Source organism: Thunnus thynnus, chromosome 10 (genome assembly GCF_963924715.1).
Source record: "Thunnus thynnus chromosome 10, fThuThy2.1, whole genome shotgun sequence".
In the NCBI taxonomy this organism is placed as follows: Eukaryota; Metazoa; Chordata; class Actinopteri; order Scombriformes; family Scombridae; genus Thunnus; species Thunnus thynnus.
Window position 1 is genome coordinate 13,139,784 of NC_089526.1, and position 24,282 is coordinate 13,164,065.

The 24,282-nt window shown below is 40.1% G+C and overlaps 1 protein-coding gene across 1 annotated transcript; it reads right to left on the minus strand.

The window, feature by feature from the left end:
- Positions 1-4,075: 4,075 nt before the first annotated feature.
- gsk3ab (glycogen synthase kinase 3 alpha b) lies at positions 4,076-20,937 on the minus strand. The gene is made up of 11 exons (XM_067601067.1): positions 20,729-20,937; positions 20,437-20,622; positions 13,673-13,860; positions 13,357-13,440; positions 12,147-12,257; positions 9,303-9,433; positions 8,799-9,003; positions 8,414-8,509; positions 7,526-7,712; positions 7,292-7,369; positions 4,076-6,956 (listed from the first exon to the last, which is right to left on the minus strand). The coding sequence occupies exons 1-11, from the start codon at positions 20,835-20,837 to the stop codon at positions 6,889-6,891; spliced, it is 1,443 nt and encodes a 480-aa protein (XP_067457168.1). The 5' UTR covers positions 20,838-20,937; the 3' UTR covers positions 4,076-6,888.
- Between the last annotated feature and the right edge of the window lie 3,345 nt (positions 20,938-24,282).

Sequence of the window (24,282 nt, forward strand, 5' to 3'; positions counted from 1 at the left end):
ATCTACTTTCTTCCAATTCTTCTTCTTCTTCTTTGTCTCTCATCTACGTCCTCTCTTGTGGTTTTCTCAAAATTTGTCTGCAGATTGTAGTCACAGCTGCCGGTGTGCTTGAGTGGTAATTATCATGTTGTTATGAAGGTAATCTCACCGATAGGTTCACTCAGTAGCTGTTCTGGAGCTTCTGGTCACATTACGCCATCATCAGCAGGTGGAGTTTACCCGAGATGTCATGGAATTTTCTGAGCTTTGTATCCATGTCGGCTTAAAAAACTGAGGTTAAAAGTCTATTCTTGACCTTGGAAACAGCAGTTGAGTAAAATAATCATGCACATGTCTCTTATGGCAAAATGAGAGAATATAAACAATATTGTGCAGTGGCGGAATAAACATTTTGTCATCACAACTTCTTGTGACTCCTAACAAGACTTGGACAATTAGTTAATACATGGAAAATACAGGAATGGATGAAATCCTTCACAAGAAGTTGGAACCAATATTTTATTCGCAACAAACATGAGTCAACCAGTCACAAGATTTCTTCTGCCTACAGAATTACAGTACATTAGCCTCTAAAGACTTTTGAACCTCAAAAAGTCCATTAATATTTTTTGTTAACTGAATTCTCCCTGCAAAAATGATCACATAATCTAAATTACTGTTAAATGTCTGTCAGGCTTAATTTCATGTTTATGAATAGGGACCATGGACTGGGCCAGGTTGAACAAGGACAAAGTATTAATTTAACTGAGCTGAATCTGAGGGGGCAGGCTTAAAGGTAACTAAGAATTTTTTGTCAAGTGCCAGGCAGCAAAGGTTCTGCCAGAGACTATAAATATTTTCTACCGAACACGGAGAAAGACGAAAGAAGAAAGTTCACGGACACCATGAGACTTCATTAAAACCTGCTCTTCTTTTACAGGAGTGAAAAGCAGATTCTTGTCTGAGTGAAAAATCTGAGTGACCCTGAGTCCATGAAGACATTAAGCCAAGATGTGTGCTGAAGGTCCCTGAAGTCATGGAGCCAAATGAGAACCTGAATTGAATGTTTGAATGTGATGCTCAAATATCTTGGAACAAAAGTGCAGCAATGTCAAAAAGAGAGGTAACAGTTAAACTGAAGTATGCCGCCACCACCACATAACAGTATGAACATCAGCATGTTTATTATCCATGAACCAGCCCAGAACCCACCCCTTCTGTTCACACGTCTGATATAATCAAACTGTGGAAGCACAAGATTTGATCAGTCAAGGTCAAAAATATTTTCACTGACATTTGCAATAGCATGGTTCCCATAACAACCGTTCTGATTTCATCATTCTCCAACTGGTCCCTTGCAGAGTTCACTGATCCACTTGACTCCGCTGTGGAGCATAACAAGAGCTTTATTTCATTAATCCCTCCATGAAAATGTTTCATACAAAGCTAAAGCAAATCCTATGACTCACACCTGATAACCAAGTTTATAATGTTCTGCACATCCAAAATTCCACACTGAAGTACATTAAATGTGTGCTGCTTTATATTCATAACATTTCTTGCAGGCAAGAGGGTAGATTTGTACATCATTAAAAGCCTCGAAAGTGGGTGAAGTGCCCAGAGCAAGAAAAACAGCACTTCTTCACTAGATGTTGGAGGAAAAAACGATTTGTTAATGGCTCAACACCCCACCTCAGCATAACACCAACTCAACGTTTGTTTGCACTTCCTGGTGATGTGTGACTGAAAACAGATAGCATCCTGAGTTGCCAGCAGGAAGAGGAAAATGCAAGATGTCACTTTTACTTACATTTTATCTTTTGAGGCTGTCTCAGTTGTATCAGCCACAATTACACAACAAAATCTAAAAGACTTTTCCATCCACCATCATCTGGTTTACTACATGCATCTTCACTTCATTAGCATATTTCATAATAACTGTATCCTGATTTACAATGGCCGGATTAACCTGTTTGGATACCCTGGGGCAAAAAGGAGCTGCTTAGGTTCTTTAAACCTTCCTTTCCTCTTGCTCTCTGTGCACAGAGTACAGTTTTTTAATATACCGATAACCAATATATTATTAGTTCATAATTTATAAAATAAATTACTGTTATTATTCCATAAAGGGAATGAACCTCATTATTACATCAGCTGGCAAAGAGTCCAAGGGCCCAAAAACCATCACAGGAAGTCAACAGCCAGCAATCAGGGGATTCATAGATGACCTTATTGATGGCATCATGATAGAGTTTGACAACACTTGCAGACATCTTAGAGCAGGAAAGGAGGAAGAGCCATCCAAACAAAACAAAACTACCGCTGAACACCATCACTTTTATCAAAGAGGGGCAGAGGCCAATCGAAGCCAAACAAAACTTTTGGCAGTCAACCCAGGGGTGGGAGATGAGGGCTCCAGTTCCCAAAAACGGTACTGTCCACAACCCTGAGATCAGATGGGAGGAGGGCGGTGAGGAAGCGCCAGAGAGAAAGAAGACCAAGTACCAACAACTGGTCCAGGATAGTAAAAGGGTGGATGGCTGTTTACAGTGGAGGTGGGATGTTGTGGATTCCCAGCTCAATTTGTATGGAATCTGCTGACAAAAGTAGGAGTGAGGGGCCACAAGAGAAAAACAGCTGCCCGAAGATTGGGGATAACAGCGGAAAGAGCCTCCTGTTGGCTCTAGCACAAGAGGGAGGACACTAGCTGGAAGCCTGGAGGAGAGGGGCAGTGACTTGGCTACCACTGCCAACCCACAAACTGGAGAGTGTTGTGGATAAGTTTCTGTGAGGGTTGGATACCACCTGATCACCTCTCCTCCGGGCAAAGGCTACGTCCATTTAAAAGTGGTTGTAACATGGCATCTTTGGTGTAACGCAAACCAACAAGGGAATTTCAGCTGATAATTACATCTGATAATATGAAACATTTTTACAATGGCTGCGGAATAGTGATGTCCCCCCAAACCCATTCTGAATGGAGATTGGTTCAAAATTAATAAAAACGTGATTAAAAGCTAAGGAAAAACACCTTGGATCTGAGAAACCAGGGATTGAGTAGTAGAACAGAAAAGAAACCAGTCAATCAGCATAATTGTTCTTTTCTTACATTTTTGCAATTCCAATGGTAAAATTATTGGTATCACCCAAAACTAAGATAATTCATCTGTTAGTTATTGTCCCTGAAATTCCTTACAGATAGTGTTACTACCTGAGCCGTAAAATGCTGTGTGGTAATTTGACTAAGCACATTAATGTAGGAATGTGCAACATTTAAGTACAAAACTGAAATAATGAATCTCTTAAAATTATATTTTATATACATGCCCGCAGCTTTTGGGGCCCCTGGAGCTCTGGGGCTGTGAGGCACTTGTTGGTAGTCCAGCTTTGTGTTGCACAGAAGAACTTTAACACTTACATACTGTTTATGTCTGTTTTTATTTGACCCATTATTACATTTGAGAGCAATAAAAACACCCTGAACACATTTCTTTTTGTCTGACATTTTAATACTTTTCCTAAAGTGACCCAAAACACACAAAATTGGAAATATGTATTTATTTTGGGCCTGCTGAGACACATTTTTGTACATAGTGTTCTAGATTAAATTTAACCCAGACTTATTCAACAATTCAAAAATCACCATTCAAAAGTGTTCAAATTCAATACAATTCATTGAAATCGGGATGTCTGTTCTCGTTTCAGGTAACATGAGACCATAATATAAAGTGATTCTGAATATTTTTCCCCATAAATAGTGTAAAACATGAAGAATACACTCTCTCTGCTCTCTAAAAGCTTAATTAAGGAGTAATCAGCCATTTATTAACAACTGATAAGGTATTATGAATAGATTTGTGGTTCGGAAGTTTGGCATAGAGACTAATTATCATGGAATACTGTCTATGAATATGAACATTATGTAAGGTTTAACCAGCATATTGTTTATCATATTACTGATGCTCCTTTTCTCCAAATTAAAGGTCACAGCTTGTAATCATTTAACATGCTGTTTTAATGTCATTATGATTTGTATTCCCACTGTGATCATGTAAACATGACTTCAAGTATAATTCAATCATGAATGCGAGACAGAAACAGTTTCATCACTTTATTAATGAGTTTAATTATTTATACCAACAAACAAAAACTGTCTCTCTCCCTCCATCCCTCCCTCTTCATCATCATCACCATAATCATCTCCTTTATCCAACCGTTCTGTTCCCAACAGTGACATTTTACCCTCAGACAAGGGTGATAAAAGAGCAGGGTCACAGCAAATTAAAAGCTAAGTGTGACAGATCAGAAGATGAAAATAAACATTAAAATAGCACATTTAATCAGCTCTTCATTTGGGAAAAAAATCAGGAGTACAGAGAATAATGTCCATGGTTTGCGAGCACACACAAACACACATACATTCCCTGCAGCTGTGTTCAAGAAACTCACCAAGAATCTGAAGCATACACACTGAACTAACAGGTCGACCCTGTTACACTCACGCGACACGCAGTAAGCGGAAACAGGAGACGGTCAGACACAGGAGATGGTACATGTCAATGGAAGATTCATTTTTTCCCCCTTTCCTCCGGATACACACACACGCACGCACATACACACACACACGCACACACAGATCTGTGCTCCCTCCCAACATCACGACCCAGTAGATCCAGAGGCTTGTAACATTCCCTTCACATTGAAGTTAAATGGAAAACTGGAGTTCCACCTGTTGGCTAACATGTGCACCTGCATACACACAAGACCACTGATTGCAAACACACTCCAACGTCTGGATCAAAGTACAGTATCTTGGATGTGAAATCGTTTTGCATGTGACATTGCTGGACTAAAATTTGGAATTAAAACAAAAAAAACAAAAACAAAAAAAAATCGAATCCCTCAATTTTACCACCCTGGTGGAAAAGTTCCCCCCACCCCCCCAAAAAACACAATACAATAAATAAAACAGTTATGACGACATTTATGGGGGAAAAGGGAAAGTCATGAAGAGAGAAATGGAGGGAGAGAGAATAAAAATGAAACATTTTGTTCTGTTTTTCCCCTCCTGAACCAGGGACTGAAATGTATTTACAGACTGCGACTGAGGATAAACAGTCCCGACACTGCTGTGCCGGTCTACTAGAGAAAAAAAAAAAATTACAAGAACAACAATATAATAACAATAATAACAAAAATAACAAAATAAAATAAAAGGAACTTGATATTTACAGTTTAGCCGTGAAAAAAGAGGAGGGAAGAGGGAAGCAGAAGGCAGGGGTGAGGACAGAAAAGAATGGGAGGGGAGGCTCCAAAAGCTGTTGGGTTTCAGGGGTTTGAGCATCATTTCTGGTCAGATTATTACTAATAGTGGAAGTTATATAGTGTGGTCAACTTGGGCTCAACATGCACATCTGCGTGGTGGAAGAAAGAGTCCATGCTGACAGCGGACTGTTAAGCTGCGTCAATCATTCAAGATCAGTTCCTACCACCGTTACAGGACAGGAAGAACATGATATGAGCGTCACAGGCAGGCTGTTTGGGAAGGAGGCGAAGAGGGTTTCGACAAATCACTCTCACAAACCAAACAAAATTCACTCGAGTCGATGCATGCACATGTTCTCCCGCACAATCAATAACTGTGTATACTAGCTTAAATGACAATGAAGATGCCAGGTGAGCGGTGAAAAGCGGCCAGTAGTCTCTGTACCCTCCGCACCTGATGTCATTCTTCAACATAATCATGCTGATATGAAACTCAACACCATAAAAGTGACATAATTAAGGAGGTGGCTATTCACCTTACAGTGCTAGGCAACTGTGTTTATGACATTTGAGACATTGAGTCTTCCATATTAGATGCCAATGGAGCCCCACACCAACAGCTCCCTCTGTGTGAAGTTATGGACAGTACACATAACTCTCCCCCTTGCTTACCCTCGACTCCCTTTTGGGGATGTGCAATACTCACTTGAGAATTAACAGGAAACACTCGGTTTCCAGCTTAACCAATGAAAATATGAGCTTATACTGAAGAAATTGAATATGTGCACTCTGCTCATGTAAAGCTCCCTCTCATTTACATAAAAGGCAGTTCAGGAGCTAATATTCAATGTGGTGCCCTCCTTTGTAATAAAATTTAAAATCACCTCTCATCTAAAATGACAAGGACAAAAATCAGCCAATAGGTTCTTTCTGGTATCAAACCGGGATATTTTAAAAAACTCCTCACGTGTTCACCGCTGGGCAGGGTGAACAGACAATACTTGAGTAGAGTTCAGGGTAGAAAGTGACAGAAGAGCCACTAGTCTACACTGTGAATTGTACGATCCAACACTATGTCCAGTATAAGTGTGCCATTTTTGGCCCTCCTAAGGATGATTGTCAATATTAGTCAGGCCTTACATGAGGCCCTCATTCTCAACTCCAAAGTCAAACTGGACTCCTTTTCATGGCACCATGGCCACACATAAAATTAGCTAATGCAAATAAAATGAACATAAAAAAGGGATAAAAGTCAATTGCAGATTATAATACAGAAAACCCCTCTCCTCATCCCCCAAACATCCTACCCAACCAATGTAAAGTTCCTTTATTTTAACAGACCAGACAAGAACCACACTGAGCTTAGATATGCAGCTTATATTAAGCCCAAGCATGGATACTCGAATGTCCATTGAACAACCCACGCCTTCCTGAAGTTAGCAGCCACAGAAATTGCTTTCTATTGGAAAATGGTTAACATTCAGGGAAAATAGCGATGCTGAGTGTTTATGTGGGTGTGTATAGTTTTTTTTTTTTTTCTATTTTAAAAATTGGAGCCAAGAGGAAGGTTGAGAGGGAGAAGAGAGGAGGACAGAAAAGGAAAATGGGGGAGAGAAAAAGAAAGGATGACAGAGGGATGGATGCTCAGGTGCTGTTGTTGATGGATCCAGGTGCTGAGCTGGGCTGGGCGGTACTGTCTGACACACTGCCCTCTGCAGGGGGAGAGAGGGAGCACACGCGTCACCAACACGAAACACAGAATTTAGTCACATTTTTGGTAAACTGTCCAGCGTTAATACTAAACCTTTTGTTACCTATGAATGCGATTATAATGTGTCTCTAGAATGTCTTTTAGGTGATATTCATAACAGTGTGAAAAGTAGTTTTCTGATTACTTGTCATTATTTTGTATAGTCACTAGGTCTCTGAGGACAAACAGCCTAATAAAAATGCCAACGAATAAATAAATGAGTAAATAAAAGCTGTCCTCAATATGGTCTATACATGAAAACTACAGCATCAAAAAGAGTATAAATTTTATACATACCATGTGAGGCAGGCGATGTCTGTGCACGAGCGTGAGGAGGAATGAGTGTGGAGTTCAACTGGGGCTGGATTGACAGCTCTGAGGAAGCAGAAAAGGCAAACAAATGTTTAATTATAAATAAGATGGTATGTGGCAACCTACAGCAAACATTTAAGTGGAGGTCATCAGAGGTCATAAGCAAAAAAAATAGTGGAGAGAAAAAAAAAAAAAAGAACAACAGGAAGGTAAACTGACCAACGGGACTGAAGTTAAAGAGGAGCGGCAGTTCTCGTCCGCTGGGCAGGCGGGTGTTGGGCTGGCGCAGCTCGTCGAAGAAGGCGTGTGCACATGCCTCCAGGGGGGACAGCCTGGTCACCGGCGTGTATTCCAGCAGTCGAGAGCAGAGAGCGATGGCCTCTGGTGGGGTACGAGGCTTAAACACCTGATGAAAGAAAGACATTCAGCAAAACAATTTAGTGCGCTGTATTAATGTATTCTAGAGAAAGAATCAGTCCCACCAGGAATTTGGGGTTTAGGTAAATCCATACTGACTGTGAGACTGTGTGCGAATATCATGAATCAATATCATGAATACATAGTGTGCACATTTTGCCTGGAGAGCTGCCAGGGCACCAGTTTTTTCTTGTATGGAAATGCATTTTAAGTTCAACCATAATGATTTCGATGAATTTTATTAAATGTAAAGAAGGAAACATTTTTAAATGGTGGTCTTTGAATTTTTTGAATAAATACATGTCAAATTTAACCGACAACACTATGTACAAGAATGTGTATCAGCTACACAAAAATAAATAAATAAATAAATAAATATTTCCATTTTTGTATATTCTGGGTCACTTTAGGAAAAGTCAAAAGATTTCAGGCAAAAAGAAATGTGTTTAGGATGTTTTTACTGTTCTCAGATGTAAAAATGGGTGATATCCTGCATTTAAAAAGGGACAATGAATTCCTTGAATCCTTTAAAAGATTTTTAAGAAGTAAGGACTTAATAAAACATCAATCCAATAGTATTTTTCCAATTCCAAAAAGAGCAAAAAAATACTATTTCAGAGAGAGATAAATCCTAAAATCTCACACTGATGAATGTATAATTAATATCAAGCACCAATAGTGGGAACATACCTTTGTCCAAGGGTGTGCTTTGATCTGTGGAAATTTGAACTCTGTGTAGTTAGGGTTCATCTCTCGGATCTGCTCCCTTGTTGGTGTCCCCAGAACCTGACAAATACAAGAGAAAAGTTAACATTCATTAATATTAATCACAGGTATGGATATGCACTGCATATCTGGAGGGATTGTCAGTGTGGATCATAACACACATATTACATACAGTTTCTTGATATCCAACACTGTAGTGACAACAATATTGCAGTCAAGCTCAACCAAAAGTAGTTTCAATTCCTTAAATTAAACCATGTCTCACTTGCTGAAACTCTCTTAATCTACTTTTTTTTTTTTTTTTTTTTATCACTTCGTTTTTCTCCCGTTTGTGGCTCCCTTACTGTACCTTGATGATCTCTACTAGCTGGTCCACACCACTGTCCCCGGGGAAGATGGGCTGGCCTAGCAGCAGCTCAGCCAGCACACAGCCAGCTGACCAGATGTCAATGTTGGACGTGTAGTCGGTGGCACCAAAGATGAGCTCTGGGGCACGATAGTACCGTGAGCAGATATAGGACACATTCGGCTCTCCCCGAACTAGCTGCTTTGCACTAGAAGGCAGTGAGAAGGGAGATGAAGCAGAAAAACAGACAGTTCAGGAGGAGAGTGCCAGTCAACTTTTCATTTCTCAGTGTATTTGTTCTCACAAAACCACAGCATGTAAGCAACCAAGACAGGAAGGTAAGAAGACGTATGACAGATACACACAGTGAAAAATCAAGACTGAGAAAGAGATGCATACACAAACAGACAGCCAACTGAACATGCACGCTGAAACACAGACAGTCACCACGATGGAAAGAATGATGGTGACAAACAAACATGTCCAGAGGCAGCGTCTGGTACTGACCTGCCAAAGTCACAGAGTTTGAGGATGGCTGTCTCTGGGTCCACCAGGAGGTTCTGGGGCTTGATGTCTCTGTGACACACGCCCTGGGAATGGATATAAGCCAGACTGCGGAACAGCTGGTACATGTACACCTGAGGGGGGAACAAAGAGGGTTGGCATAAAGCTCACAAGTGTTTAACAACTTAGGATCGTACTGATATTTAAGAAGAAAAGAAAATGAGTGTTTGAATACACACAAGTTCCCTATTGTCACTTTAAATCATGTCTGCCCAATTAATTGCACTGAGTAAATTCAGACATTATAATGTGTAACCAGAAAGTTACACTTCACTGCTGCTTTTACTGGTAGTCTTATGTGACCTTATCTGACCCAAATTAAAGTCTACTGAGTCAACTAAGGCCACGGCTCCACAGCAGGGACACCTCCAAGGGATTACATGATAAACCTGAGGGGTTGCAAGATAATTAACGATACGAGACGTTTATTGTCATATCTCACCACAGTTACATTTATACTTTTTAGTTCACATATGACATGAAATTGCGTTTCCTGGGGCTTTGGTGAGAAAGTTTCTTACGAAAGGAGGATTTAAAGTTTAGAAGACTTTAAAATGTAAGGTTTAAATTAAGACTTTTCTCTCATCTTTGCTCGGTTCTCGTGAAAATTCTTGAAAAAAACAATCCTTCTTGTGTCTAACTGCTCACAATTAATAGACATATGGGGTTGCAAGTAGACACGGTTTCATTTTAAGTGGGCACAAGCGAAAAAGGTTAGAAACCACAAGGTCTAGTTCAACTTAGCTAGGTAACTGTACCACAAATATTATCAAATGGTAATACAATTTATTTTCCAAAAGGCATGTATGGATGTGTCAGTCACTCTGACATGTGCCCTAATTTTGTGTTTTTGCATGTGCTGTGGTGAATGTTGGAAGAAGCAGCTGGGTAGTGTCTGATGCAGCCTGCAGTAGCATGTTTCTAAAACAAAACAACAAAAGGGGGTAAAAATTCTCCCTTAAGATGTGTTAACATCCACATCCAAACCCCATTTAATATTTGTCTATGCATCCTAAGTCAATGATGTCAGCCTAGAGTGAAACAAAAATGCTCAAAAAGTTAAGTCTGCAACCATTTAATGTGTCTGTGGAATGTAGACGGTAAGCATCTTAATAGGAAAAATCACTGTCATCATCACCATTATCATCATTATTACCCACATGATGCAGTGACAGCAGGCTGGCCACAGATTACAAAATGATTACAGACAAGATGACTGAGGGATGAGAGATGATGCTTAAAAAAGGGGGCAGAGAGAGAGAGAGAGAGAGAGAGAGAGAGAGAGAGGAGGAGAGAGGCAGCGAAGAGAGGCATGGTAAAAACATAGGACCCAGGGGACAGAGAGGGAGATAGAGGACTCCAGACGTGCTGTGATGGAACTGTGTCGCTGGAGGAAGGAGGGATGACAGAGGAGAGAAAGAGTGAGAAAGAGAGAGAGATCAGTATGCATCTCAAAGCCACAGGGGAGCGGCAGGCTGAGGTGGGGAAATGGGCCATGAGACAGCTATAATGTCCTCTCTGCTGCTACAGTCACAGTAAACACACAAACACACTCTCTAAAATGAGCACCCTTTTAAACAGGAACCAAGTGTATTGCAAACAGATTAATTCCCCTGAGACCATCTTTCCCCATTCTGCTTTCATAATCCTTTAACAGTGAGCTGTCTGTGGAAAACAAACAGGAAAATACTTAGTTGTTCATTACATCACAGGCAATTACTGAACAAAACTTTCCTTTCAGTTTCCGCTGAATTTCTTTGAAAATTGGTACACAGTAACTGATAAAACTTAATTCAAAGGACTAGGATGAGAGATAATCTAAATATATCCTATTTTGCATGTGAACTGGTGAATGACCAGGTATGAAAGCCAATATTAGATAGATATCAGATCTGTGCCATGATTTTTCAACTTCTAAAGCAGCAGAGTATACTGCTGGGGGTGGGGCGTGTGCACGTCCATATTCGACGAAGCATCTCTCTCGCTCTTGTTTTTGTATAATGGCCTGCTCGAACGGCCCACAGAGCAACTGGTGCTCCCGATGGCCGCACAACACTCTCTCCAGCAATTAACGTCGCCATGACAACAATGTCAACGATAGGGAAATAAGCCACATTAAAACCACATTAATCTGGGGACAGAATCACTGTGAATGATCTCCAGTTACACTGTATTTTCAATGTCACTTACAATTTATTGATAAATAGAAAATTTATTTCAAAATAGTAAACCTTACACTTCATAATGTATTCATAACACGATGTACAAGCTGGGTCCGGATTGACTGGCTGTTCAGTCTGGATGTGGACTTAAGTCCGGACTTTGAGAAGTCCTGGTATGCTGTATTTGTTTTTCGTCTTTGTGTGCTTCCTACTGGCGGACCAGATGTCAGAGCTTCACAATAACTAATTAATGCAGCATAATAAGTTACAGCTAAATGCATATCAGATGCATTAATCCCAGATCTCTGCCAAAAAGAACTCGTTTGCTTGCTGGGCCAAGAGCTGTCTACTACCGACTGGAATGAAAACATCACCTCTGCTACCTTTGTTAACTGAAAAAAATAAATACAAGTTTGTCTGTTGTCGTATATTTGCTGCTAAGGTTACATCAGAATTTTTAGCTTAGTATAAATACATAAATTGAGTATTTCATTGCTGAATAACTGACTGAAGTAAACATTTTAACACCTGTAGAGGTATGGTAAAGCAGTGACAGGGGAAAATGCGCTTGAGCACACGCACAGTTTTTGTGTTGGTGTGTCTGTGTATGCATGTATCTACCAACCTTAACATAGATGATGGGGATGGTGGTCTTGGCCTTGTTGAAGTGCCGAGCCACCCTGTACACTGTCTCAGGGACGTAGTCCAGCACCAGATTCAAATAAACCTCATCTTTCTGGAAAGGAGGAACAAAAGGGAAAGGGGACAGTATAGTTAGGGGTGGAAAGTCTAAACCTGTCAAAATCAGAAGTTATAAGAAGATAACTTATAAAACAAACCAACATTATAAAATATGTTGGACTGTGGGTGAGCAAACAAAAAATAATTATTGTAGCTGTATGCAGTGATGAGCTAGTCTATGTGACAGAAGATAGCTTTTAGAATGACAAGAGAGAAATGAAACACTTATGCGTTGCACTTATTATCTCAAATTACTATCTGCTGCAAACAATGATTAAATAAACAAGTTGTACAATACAGTTGATACAGCTCATTGACACTGCCTTCACACTTAAGAAGTAATAACACACATCTGTCATTATGAGAGTAAACACAACTGATTAGCTTGCCATAGTAAATATTGCTGAAGTACACTGAGTGTAAACACAGAGTGTAATCACTGTCTGACTCAATGCAGGGGAGGATATTCAAGCTCAATGACTCCAATTTTCATATTCTTAATTAATTATCTATAAAATCTTTCATTAAGTTAGAATACTATGAGCAACACAGTGACTATCTCTATTCTATGTCTGTGTGCCAAATTTGGTGAGGAAATATTTTAAAAATGGCACCGAAAGCAGTATGTGCCCTTGCACACACATATAAAGATGCATCTTGATCTGAGGAATCCAGGGAGTAATGATTTGTTTCTAGGACGTACAGCTCAGAAGGGATCAAAGAGTAAACTCACTTGTCACTGTGTCACAATGTCAACAGTCCTAGATTTTGTTCCTCGAGTTGAGAGCGAGATTTTCAACCCATCTGCCATGTTTGGCTGATATAGCTCATGTTTTCTCAGATGCAGACAATTTTAGACCAAAAGCAGAACCACATCAATAATCTGAGAAAGTCAGCGAAAGTGCTTGGACCCCAAAACCCTATGTAAAGAGTGTGAGTCAAGCTATAATAGAGAGCAAGGTCTTCTTTTCTAAAACTTGCCTATGAATCACCCTAGATGCATGCACAATTAAATTGCTGGGTGTGGAGGCAGAGTGCTCCATCCAGAAACTTGATTCCTAGAGCATAATAAAGTCGTGTTCGTGGATACACACCTTCTCACCACTGGAGTAGAAGAAGTAACGTAGCCTCACAATGTTGCAGTGGTCCAGTTTCCTCATAATTTGCAGCTCCCTATTCTACAATGACGAATGCACATCAGGAAAAAGGGAAAGGGACATAAAGGAAAGGAAAGGCAGAGGGTGAATTGTGGATAAAAACAGCGTTCATAATTTAATTAAGGACAATTACTGAAGAACATCAAAATCCTCACAGTGAAAGAGCGATGCTTATAAAAAAATATGACTAGCTTTTCTGTAGATGCACAGTGGTATTTCGTTGTAATGTAATTACCTGACTGTCTTCACATACCTTAAACCTCTTGTCTTGGAGAACTTTCTTAATTGCCACCATCTCCTGGCTGTCAATGAGGCGAGCCTGGTAGACCACTCCAAAGGAGCCATTTCCTATAACCTTTATGTCTGTGTAGGACACTTCCTGAGGGCGATCGGGGCCCTGGCCGGGTGTGGCTACCACTGTCGTCACTTTGCCGCTGTCTCCTGTGGATAAGAGCAGAAATACACCTTGTCTTAGAGATCCTGAAATGATCAGAATTGTCCCTGTCGAGAAGTGCGCTGTGCCTCCATGCTAAAATTAAACATCAACCATTTGAATAAATGAAACATACTGTAATTAAAATCATCAATGCAAAAAAAAAAAAAAATCAACATGGATAAAGATCTTTAGACACGTGAGAAATACAGTGACATAACTGCCTGCAGTTTAGCCTATTCCAATGTCCCTGAGGAAAGAGAGGCTAAACATCAACAAGCACTCCCTCCTTCTCTAAATGGTTGTGACCTATGTGGTGGCTCCCCAGACACACTCCACTGGCTGGTAATGAGCTCCTGATACTTCCCATAACACTTTCCCCTGCTCTCCTGAGTGAAACTATTAAAAAAAAAAAAAACAACAACTTTAATACAGGAGAGTAGTGTGTGATGGGTCTACTGAAGCCGCATTTTGTCACAGGTTAATTCCTTCTCATCACAATTCAGAGGGACTCAGGTCTGCAACAGTATGCTGTACACATCATTGCTAAAACACAGAACTACATAATGCAAATAAATACCAAATAAATAACCAAATAAAATTAGTTTCAGTTCTCCCTGCAGCCAGCTTCTTCACTTTACTCACCCACTTGCTTACTCTCTCTTTCTTGCTGTACGCCTATGGCTGTTTTTCGGAGACATCGGTTAAATGTCGTTTAAACGTCAGTAACATTAAATTCCCATTACAAATAGGAGTGCCTGGAGCAGGGCAGTGCAGCCCAAGTTTAACCCAGTTCAGGACGAGAATCACAAAGCCAGGTCAACACATTCAGGTTGCAGGTTAAACCTGTGTATATGTCTGGATAAAAAGGTATTACGGACTCGATCACAGTCCCAGCTCAGCATCTCTGCAGGTTGACTCACCTCCCCGTTCAAATAATGGACATATGCAGTACATTTACCCGCAAGGATGAGTTGATGTAATCTCTGACCACATTATGTAAAGCTAAAGGGACAAGTGAGAACTCTAGCACTGTATACGTAAGGGTCTTATAGGCAGGGAGGAGTACAAGGTGTGTGTTTTAAACTAGTCAAACAATGTCACTGTCAGGCTAATATTTGACCTTGTAGAAAAAATGAGATGCTCAAGATCTAACAGTAACTGACAGCTCTCGTTAGGGTCAAGTAGCAGCCCAGTGTTTTACGCCTGTGCACGTGTTTGGGTCAAAAATGATCTGACAAATCGGCACCAGAAGCAATGACACTGGGAGGGGAAGAACAGCAGAGAAGAGGCCCATTGCCAAAAGGCTTGTCAGAGCCTGTGATAAAATTGCGTGGACAGTAGCACACCCAGAAGTGCTACCATTTCCTGGGCTTGCTCAATTCGCCTGTCTCAACAGGACCCCTCCTGATCTCTAGTAGGTCTCAGAGTCTCAAAATGGAGTCAGACAATGAAGCATTTTGGCCTTTCCTACAAGCTGACAAAAACCAAAGACACCGATGTGGCTTTATCACCTGATATTTCTGTCTATATGAATACAGCTGCTTTAACATAAAAATGTTAAATTATTTCATAAATTTCACATTAGATTATCATCTTTACTTTCTTCTCGATAACAATTGACAACCCTATAGTTTTATATTTTTGCAATTTTCCACCCAAAACTTTTTCAAGGTTAGCAGCAAACAGCAGCCGACAGCATATCCACATGATTGGTCTAGATTTGATCTCTACCCTCAGGTCAGCAGGAAATATTTAGCTTTGAGATCAGTCACTATGCGGTTCCTGCGCATTCCTGTATTCCAGCTCCACAATACAGTGTTCCCTCTGTGTTTCCTTTTAGCATCACTTTCACACTCTTTTTAAACAACTGAAGTCAGAGGGGAGGGCATTAAATATGGAGCAGCTGTGGCATGATAGTCCCTTGAATAATGAATGCAAAGATGAGCACTGTGCCCAGCTGTCAGTAAATAGCTTTGGTTTCTGATACGTCAACACAAGCCTGATGAGTAAGAGAAAAAGGATGAGCAGAGTGACTTCATCACACCCACACTTATAAGCAATTATCTTAGAGCTCATCTGTAAGTATAACTAGTATTTTATCATTTGTGGCCTACAGGAATTTTAACAGTACCTTGCCTGATATTGTGTGGTGATGTTACATTAGGCGTGGCATGGATAAATCACTCCAAAGAAAATGGTAACTTTTAATCCGTGCAGCTACACGTTTCCACTCCTCCACAATAGAAGATGCTTCAATTAACCAGAAGCCTTAAGAGTCAGAAAATACACCTGTACATTACAAATGAGTATCAATATTCCTTAAATTTACTGACCAGAAAACAGATCACAAGAAGAGATTTAAGCCAACAAATTATTTGCACTTCATCACAGCCGACGTGCAGTTTATGTTGCTGTTTCTTGCCACACTGACTCAAGATGGCGCTCTTGACCAGCAGTCCATCGATCACACTTTATCGATTCCGATACCTCAACTCTGGGTATCTGTCAATGCCAGGGTACTGATCCAATACCAGTGCTCTCTTTCTCTCCCCAAATTTGAAATCTATATATCTCACTGCATACTCATTCATGCTTACTCATTCATTAAAAGGTAACATGAGGCCAGACATTGCTGTAATTGCTGTGGCACTAAATACTGAGTTGGAGGCCTGCTGTCACTATATGAATGTAACAGATAGCAGAAACACTGAAATCATGATGACATTGATGAATAAAATGTATTTAATGTGGATCGGTCACATCACAGCGATACCTGTTCCACTTAATTAGGTCTGTGTCGCTGGATCGTATCAGTCCCTTCATCCCTTCTCTTGACCATTTACTATGCCACGAATTAAATGTGTATATGTAGGTCCAGGATTTGAGGGTAAGAAGGAAGCAACTGGGATTTTTAAGGGTGTAAAAGGATGTAAGGACATGTAATAACCAACTGGTTCCAGTAAAACAGTTTAAAGTCCCCCTCCACTCAAAAATGTGTTTTGCTTAGAACTACTTCACTTGAATGTTTGACCAGAATGATACTAGAAGGTGTTTCCTCTGCGCTCTTAAATCTGAGTTTAAGACATGCACCTACGAGCATGATTTGTGACATCAGAAATAGTTTGCAAGCCAATCGTGGTGCAGTATGCAACATACACAAGTGTGATGTGGAAACATAAAGATCTAGTATTATGGCCTTTTTTCTCATTTCTCTAAATCCATCTTTCATAACAGAATTTGTAGCTGCTGAACAACCAACAACAGCACACTTACAGTGTCTCGTCATCTGCCTGAAATGCAAACTCCGACTACAGAAGTCGCATGCGCACTCAACATAGCGCTGGGTGGCAGTGGGTTTAAGCTAAAGCCTCCTAGCATATTTGATTTGACTTTCCGGTGTGATGTTGAGGTGATGTTACACCTCAACACTGCTAGCACTTGAGCCACAAATTCAAATTTTCAAATAACTTCAAAAGGCCGAGGAGATAGAATTGAGTAATTTGACAGCACAGCAGGGCCCCCATCATCACCCTAATCCATTCCAAAGCTCATTTCTCTTGTTTTCCACAATACCAGCCCTTTAAAGCCTCTACTGCACATACACTGAGAAAAGATTTTCAGGCAAATTGGAGACATCTTGTGTCCAACAGTTAAGCTTTTAAAATGAAAAATATTTGTATATTCATAGATTCAGGATTTTTTTAAATGAGGGAGAAGTAGATGTAATTTTAAGAATTGGGTTATTGAAGTTTTGTGGAAAAAACATATCAGACAATCATTATTATTCAAATCAGAGTATTTCTGTATGTTTTAAAACATGTCTGGAGGGGATCTTTAATACTTCTGAAACGGTTAACTACTAGTAGAGGGATATATATTAATATTTTGGAATAAGTAGGCCAACTTAACTCATTTACCCATGACACTTTCAAGTGTCATGGGTAACAGATACAAGGCAAATCCAGGGACTTAAGGATGGTCTCTAGTGTATGAACACTGTAAAAATTAGAGCAGGGATTAATAGGGCTAAGTATTAAACTGAGTATTGAAAACTGTCAATAATGAAAGCTGGTGTTGACTGCTTGCTCAGACTCATGCTCTATTATTATTTGATCAGACTGTTCTTATGAGCCACATTTAAAATATGATAAGTTTACCTTTTTTTTGTTAAGTGACAAAATATTTATATTCCTCAAAATATAAAAAAATGGTATATACCATAAAAAGATACTGAAAAACACATTGTCTTGCTATCACTATGAAGACTCATATTATGTTGCCACTAGTATCAAAAAATTTCAAGTGATACCCAGATCTATTATCATTCCTATTGGCTTTGATCAGCCAAAATGGCTACTGATTTTCTTTTTTCTCCTCTTTCAGTCAGCAAACATCACAATTTAGCATCACAGCCAAAAATTAGTAAATAGTGGGACAAATAGGCAAGTCAATTGGAGCCCCAGCTGGTTGTGTTTCATTATAGCTGAGCACATGATTTAGTTCTGTTAACAGGTAAATGAATGAGTATAAAAATAGTGATTTGATTGTGGCTTGTTAATGTTACCTGCAGGCATTGAATAAATCACTGTTACCTGCTGCCAAGTTGTCTGATCAACTAGAATTACAGGCATTGGGTTTTTGGGCTGTTGGTAAAAAAAAACAAGCTATTTGACCACCACATTGGACTTAAGAAAATTGTGATGGGCATTTTTTTGACACGTCATAGTCCAAATGATTAACCAAGAGAATAATTAACAGATTGTCTGATAATGAAAGTGATAGTTGCAGCCCTGACGGCAATAGAAAGCATTCTTTACATTACTGCTACACAGCAACCTACCACAGGCAAACATCATCCTTTTGGAAAAGCTTAGTTTTCCTCACGCACATTAAAAAAATGAGACTGGCGTTCCCAGATTTATCCACTTCAGAGAGCTTAGTTTAATAAATAACCAGATTTAAAATAACAAGGTTAGTTTGGACTAAAGGGCAAAAGGTAGTGATGGAGAGATGTTTTCAGATTTAGCCAGCTTAGTGTCGATGCAGTCTAAAATAGCACTTTTGTTTGCGTTTAAGCAGGATCCTGGTGGCTCAGACACAAGAGCAAAGCTTTCAGAGACTGAAGCAGATCCTGATGGACAAAACTGAGACATTCTGGAAACTGAGCAAGGGAAAAGAGTCATCTTGCATTCAAAAGCAATGGATTCACCTGATGAAGATCTGCTGATTGGCCACATAGACTAACATCAGCTAACACCTACTACACTGCAGCTTGAGTCAACTTTGCCTTTAACTAGTATACTTTGTTAATTCTCTTACCTATTCCAATTATCAATGAAATTTATTATTTTCTGTCAGCCCCATAAACAGTTTCTCTTTCCTATTTTGAGTATGCTATTTGAAAAGTGCTGCAATGCTAGTTTCCAACCAGTCTGTACCAAATCCATCCTTCTGCACACCTCTGTCTAACCCTATAGATCTCAAGTCAACTGCCACCACTGCATAGCTACATGACCCCTGACCCATTCTGCAAGTTCTTATCATCACACCAACATAAACTGGAGGGATTTTGCTGGGGGCAAACCAGAACTTCCGGTGCAAGCGTCAAAATGGTAAAGGGAATGAGAAATGTTCAACCAATCAGCGTAAAAGTAGACAGCCTACAAACATGGGATAATGCCTTTCTTGAAGGTGTATAGAAATGTTATTTAATGCAGAATTTGTCTTACACCTGAGGGATGCCGGCAAACATCCCAAATACATGTTTTCCCAACGGTTTCCACAATACTATGGTGGCATATTCTCACTTTACTGGAGGTTATTTCAAAGATGACCTGGGATGGATTGATGTACTTGATCAGCTGCCCTAAACCTATGCTTGAATGCAGACAAATATAAATGTAATGTATGCATCAACAAGAGAAGATACTATAAGGTCAACATTTGTTGGTTGACGAGCAGACGTGAAAGCTATTTAGATCTCAGTGATTTGGTTTAACGTTATTTCTATTGCAAATCATTTCACTTTCTTTGAGCTACCACGCAGCGTGAACCGTCGTTAGCCTTATCTGGCAAAAAAAAAAAACTATCTGCAAGATCAGACTGGACGGGGGACGACGCCTAAAAACTTAAGACCAGATCATTTTCAACCTACTCTTTCCAAACGTTAGCAAGCTAGCTAGCTTCCACATCTGATATTAATGACGAATATATCAAACCGTCGGCTAACGCTAACTCTGTAACTCACTTAGGTCACTATGCCACAATAAGGGTTAGATAATGTTGCCTAAAATGGCATAACGTTATTTTCCGTCGAGATGTCAACGGCTTGGATCCAAGCTTGCAGCTAACGATAATGTTAGCTGTGCGATAAAAGCCCTTGATCGCAGAGGTTCCTTAATGAAAAACACAGCTAACGTTAGCTGGCCAGCTAACAGCTTGCTGGCTAAGGTTAGCTCCGCGACAATGATCGACATTAGTTAAATAAATGCGGAGACATTACTTAAAAAATAACGTACAACCCAAAACTTTGTAATACCTTGTCAATTGGGTGTATGATAAGAATATAAAATAATACTTACGAGGCAGTTTCAAATTCCCAAAGCTCGTCGAGCTGCTTCCACTGGCTTGTGAAGCCCCAGTTTTTCCTGTCGAGCTTCCGCCGGCTGCTGCTGATCCGGCACCGGCTGCAGCGGCTCCGGGAGCTCCGGGAGGCTCAGCGAATGAGCTGGTCCTGGGCCGCCCGCTGCCGCTCATATTTGTGAGAACTAAAGCCGGGGCAAGGGTGAACGTTGTTAACAGCCAGACAGGTACAGGCTTAAGCTATATATGTATGTATTGTAATTTCCGTTATAAATTAAAAACTACACTTACAGCGTTCTGTACAGGTTGCCCGTCTCCCCCTTTCTTCCTCTGTAGAACGGTGATGGTGGGGGGACTGGGGAGGTTGACGCACGACGACGTAAAGCTCACAAGGGTTCATGGGAAACGTAGTTTTTGTTTGTTTGTTTTGTTTTTTTTAGCAACTACGAGTCCAGGTACAGCACCAGCAACGATGTGACAGATCATGTATAGACGAAAAAACACAATTATAGTCTTTTAAGTTGGGTTATGTTATATATAAAGTAACGTGTCATTTTTTTCTTGCCATTCAATATTTATTCCTCACTTCTTTACACTATTTGTATTCTGTTTGCAGTTCACAGAGATGGTTTCACCTGTTTATAATAATAATAATAATAATAATAATAATAATAATAATAATAATATATTTAATTTGTACCACACTTTTCATTCATGGTGAAACTCTAGTGGTACAATATTAATAACAATATTAATAACATTGAACACACAACATAAAGAAAATAATAATAATAACAGTTAAGATGAAAAAGCCTTCCTGAATAGAAAGGTTTTTAGAAGAGTCTAAGGTCTGTGCTGCCCTCAGATGGTTGTTTTAGATTAGGTATAGGTTGTGGACATTCCATGTATATCTTTCTGAGGATTGTTGTGTTATGTTGTGTGTGAATACATTGAGAGCCACTAAAACGGAATCACTTTCCTTATATGCGTATACACACTTGACCAATTAAAATGATTCTGATTCTGATACCCAACATAATCTTATCAGGGACAACATTGCTAGCTAACTAACTTTATACCTAACTAAAACAATACCTAAAGGAAAATGACTCAGCGAAAAACACAAATTTACAGAGCCCCTAAGGGGGATGCACCAATTTTGAACAGGTAATTAATTACTTTAATTTATGAACAATTACAAACGTATGGACAACTCGATAGGTATAGGTGGATGTATACAAAATGCAAACAGAATGGATTACACGTCAGGAAAGAAGACGCTCATTTAATTTTAAAAGAACTAGATCCAAGGGGTGTTGTCCAGATGTTTGGGATAGTATCTGGTGTGCACCAGTAGCTTGCATAACCCTATCTTTCAGGCGGTGAGCCCCAAAAAGGTCTCCGTGTTGTGTTAGGTGAAGAGTACCAGGGCAGGGAGGACAGACAGGGAACAGGACCCCATGTGGTGGTTGAGACAGAGCAAACTTCCCTCATTTATTGGCCTGCAGAACACAAAACTAAATCAGTTTCCAAGGCTTATTGACACATAAATCAAATACAAAATAAAATCAACTTCAGCTGCCTCTTTCGAGAACTACTGTAGTTAATAATTAGCCAGCCACAGCAGAACTTTTACCCCATTTAGCAATGCTCAGTTAAACTAGCTCGCCCATACCACACAACTAGCGATTAGCATACAACATCATTTCAACATTAGATTTACAGGAATGGTTCCGTCCATCACATAATCACACTTGGAACATGCGTGCTGCATACATTTATAACACAGATAATGATCTTAATGGTTTAAACTAAGTGTTTTCAGTGGTACAGTGCCCGAGAACACTCCTTACCTTGCAGAACACAAAAAAAAAAAACAAATCTACAATTGAGCTCCATGGGGGCATTGGTATGTATGCTGACAAGGGGAGCTCTGAGGCTTGCTGTGGAGGTCTTCCTGAGAAAGCAATGCTGAAACTGCTCACACCACACTTTTACATTTTGAAATATCCTTGGCCAGTAAAAGTGTTCTTGAATCTGAGTGAATATCTGTTCAAATCCAAGGTGGCCTGACTCATCTTGTAGAGTTATTTCTACCTCCTCTATAGCTTCTGGGGCAGCACTACCTGTTCAGTGACTCAATGCTGACCATCCCGGATGATGCAATTTTTACCCATTCAGACATTATCAATTTAGTACTGATCAAGTTATATAATCATTCACATTGAAAATTAATCAGTTACTTTATATCATTTGCAAAATCATTATTCTTCTATTTCTGGTCTTTCAGTCTTACTGAATGGACAAACAGTCAAGGTTAGGCATTTTTTTCTATAACATCAGATGTCTCTCAGAATACAATGGTATATGGAACTGGGTGATACAGACGTGTATTTGATGTCCACTCCCATAAAGCTATTGGCCACTGAGGAATGTAAAACATCATTAGTTTCTGGATGAAATGGAGAGTGGGGAATGGAATAAGGGAGAGCTAGATGGTGGTGTGGTCAAGGTTGGAACACCAAGTATATTTGCATGAGGCATGGACAGATGAAATAGGCTAATTCCCTAACGGTCAAGGTTGGGACACCAATTATATTTACATGAAGTACGGATGGGCAAGACAACTCTCTAACAGAAGAGATAATGATTTTTTGATAATCATGGTGGATAGTACCCAAGATAGGTAAATTTGTAAGGTCACAGAGGTACAACGATGGGAGTGGGTTAATGTTTGACTCCACAACAAGAGGGGTAGAAGTTAGTATAAATGAATGTGCTTTAATGATACTTGTTAGTTGCTCCATGGACCAGCTCGGTTCACATGTACTCTGTTTGAATTTACAGTGAACCTATTTCTATATCAAACTCTTTGAGATCAATGTGTTTTCTTTTATAAAAAATTAAGCAGTATGGTGAGGACCTGAAGACATCTGGTCCAGCTGAAGTTTTTGTCACACAAGGGTACCATCTTTTACCACCAACCTCCTCCATTCTTTTAGGAGGAGAGAGACTTATTCTCCCCAGTCCTCTCTTTCTTTCCTACCAGGTTTGGTGTTCAATGTTCTATAGTGCAGAACTGGCCCTATGATCGGATCATCTTTCTGTCCTGCTCTGATTCCCTGTTTGGTCATTGAAGGAAGGGATTCAGCTCCAACACCTGTGTACGGTTCATGTTGATGTTTGGGTTTGCAGGTTTGGGTTGTTTCCCCAGCCCAACACTCTGCATTACCATCCTCCACCTGGTCGGGTTCCACTAGCACCCCTTTGGCCTGTCTCAGCCTTACTCTCTGAGGGCATGACTGAAGTGCTTTACAAACATCCTGGTAAGACATTCTGAACAGAGCATCCGCATTGGCATTGCATCTCCACCGGCGGTACTGGATGTCAAAATCAAACACAGGCAACCGTGACACCCATTGTGGCCTGGTAGCATCCAGTTCGGCAGTGGTCATAACATATTTGAGGGGGTTGTTAGCCGTGATTACAGATAACTCGTACCCATACAGATGGTCATAAAATTTCTAAGTCACTACCCACTTAAATGCTAGAAATTCTAGCTTGTAAGTCAGGTAACAAGTTTCTGCTGGGCTTAAGCCCCTACTGGCATATGCTATCACCTTCTCTGTCCCACTCTGAACCTGTACTAGGACAGTGCCGAGACCATTCCAGAGGCATCTGTCTGTTAAGTAGAGCACCGTGTAGTCGGGTAGCCCAACAACGGAGCCGATGTGAGTTTCTTCTTCAGAATGCCGAATGCCTTTGTGCATTCCTCAGTCCAGAGAAAGGGTGGTTCAGGAACAGAAGGCATCTTTTTTTCCCCTCTTTTTCTCTTTGGGGTTGCC

Bases quoted from the DNA above. Each gene is read 5' to 3' on its own strand.
- gsk3ab (XM_067601067.1), bottom strand. From the start codon at position 20,837: ATGAACCCTTGTGAGCTTTACGTCGTCGTGCGTCAACCTCCCCAGTCC. The intron at 12,258-13,356 runs GTGTGTATCCAC...CCTCCTTTCCAG, and splicing joins TCTACTCCAGTGGTGAGAAG to AAAGATGAGGTTTATTTGAA. The intron at 9,434-12,146 runs GTTGGTAGATAC...TTCCCCCCTCAG, and splicing joins TCCCCATCATCTATGTTAAG to GTGTACATGTACCAGCTGTT.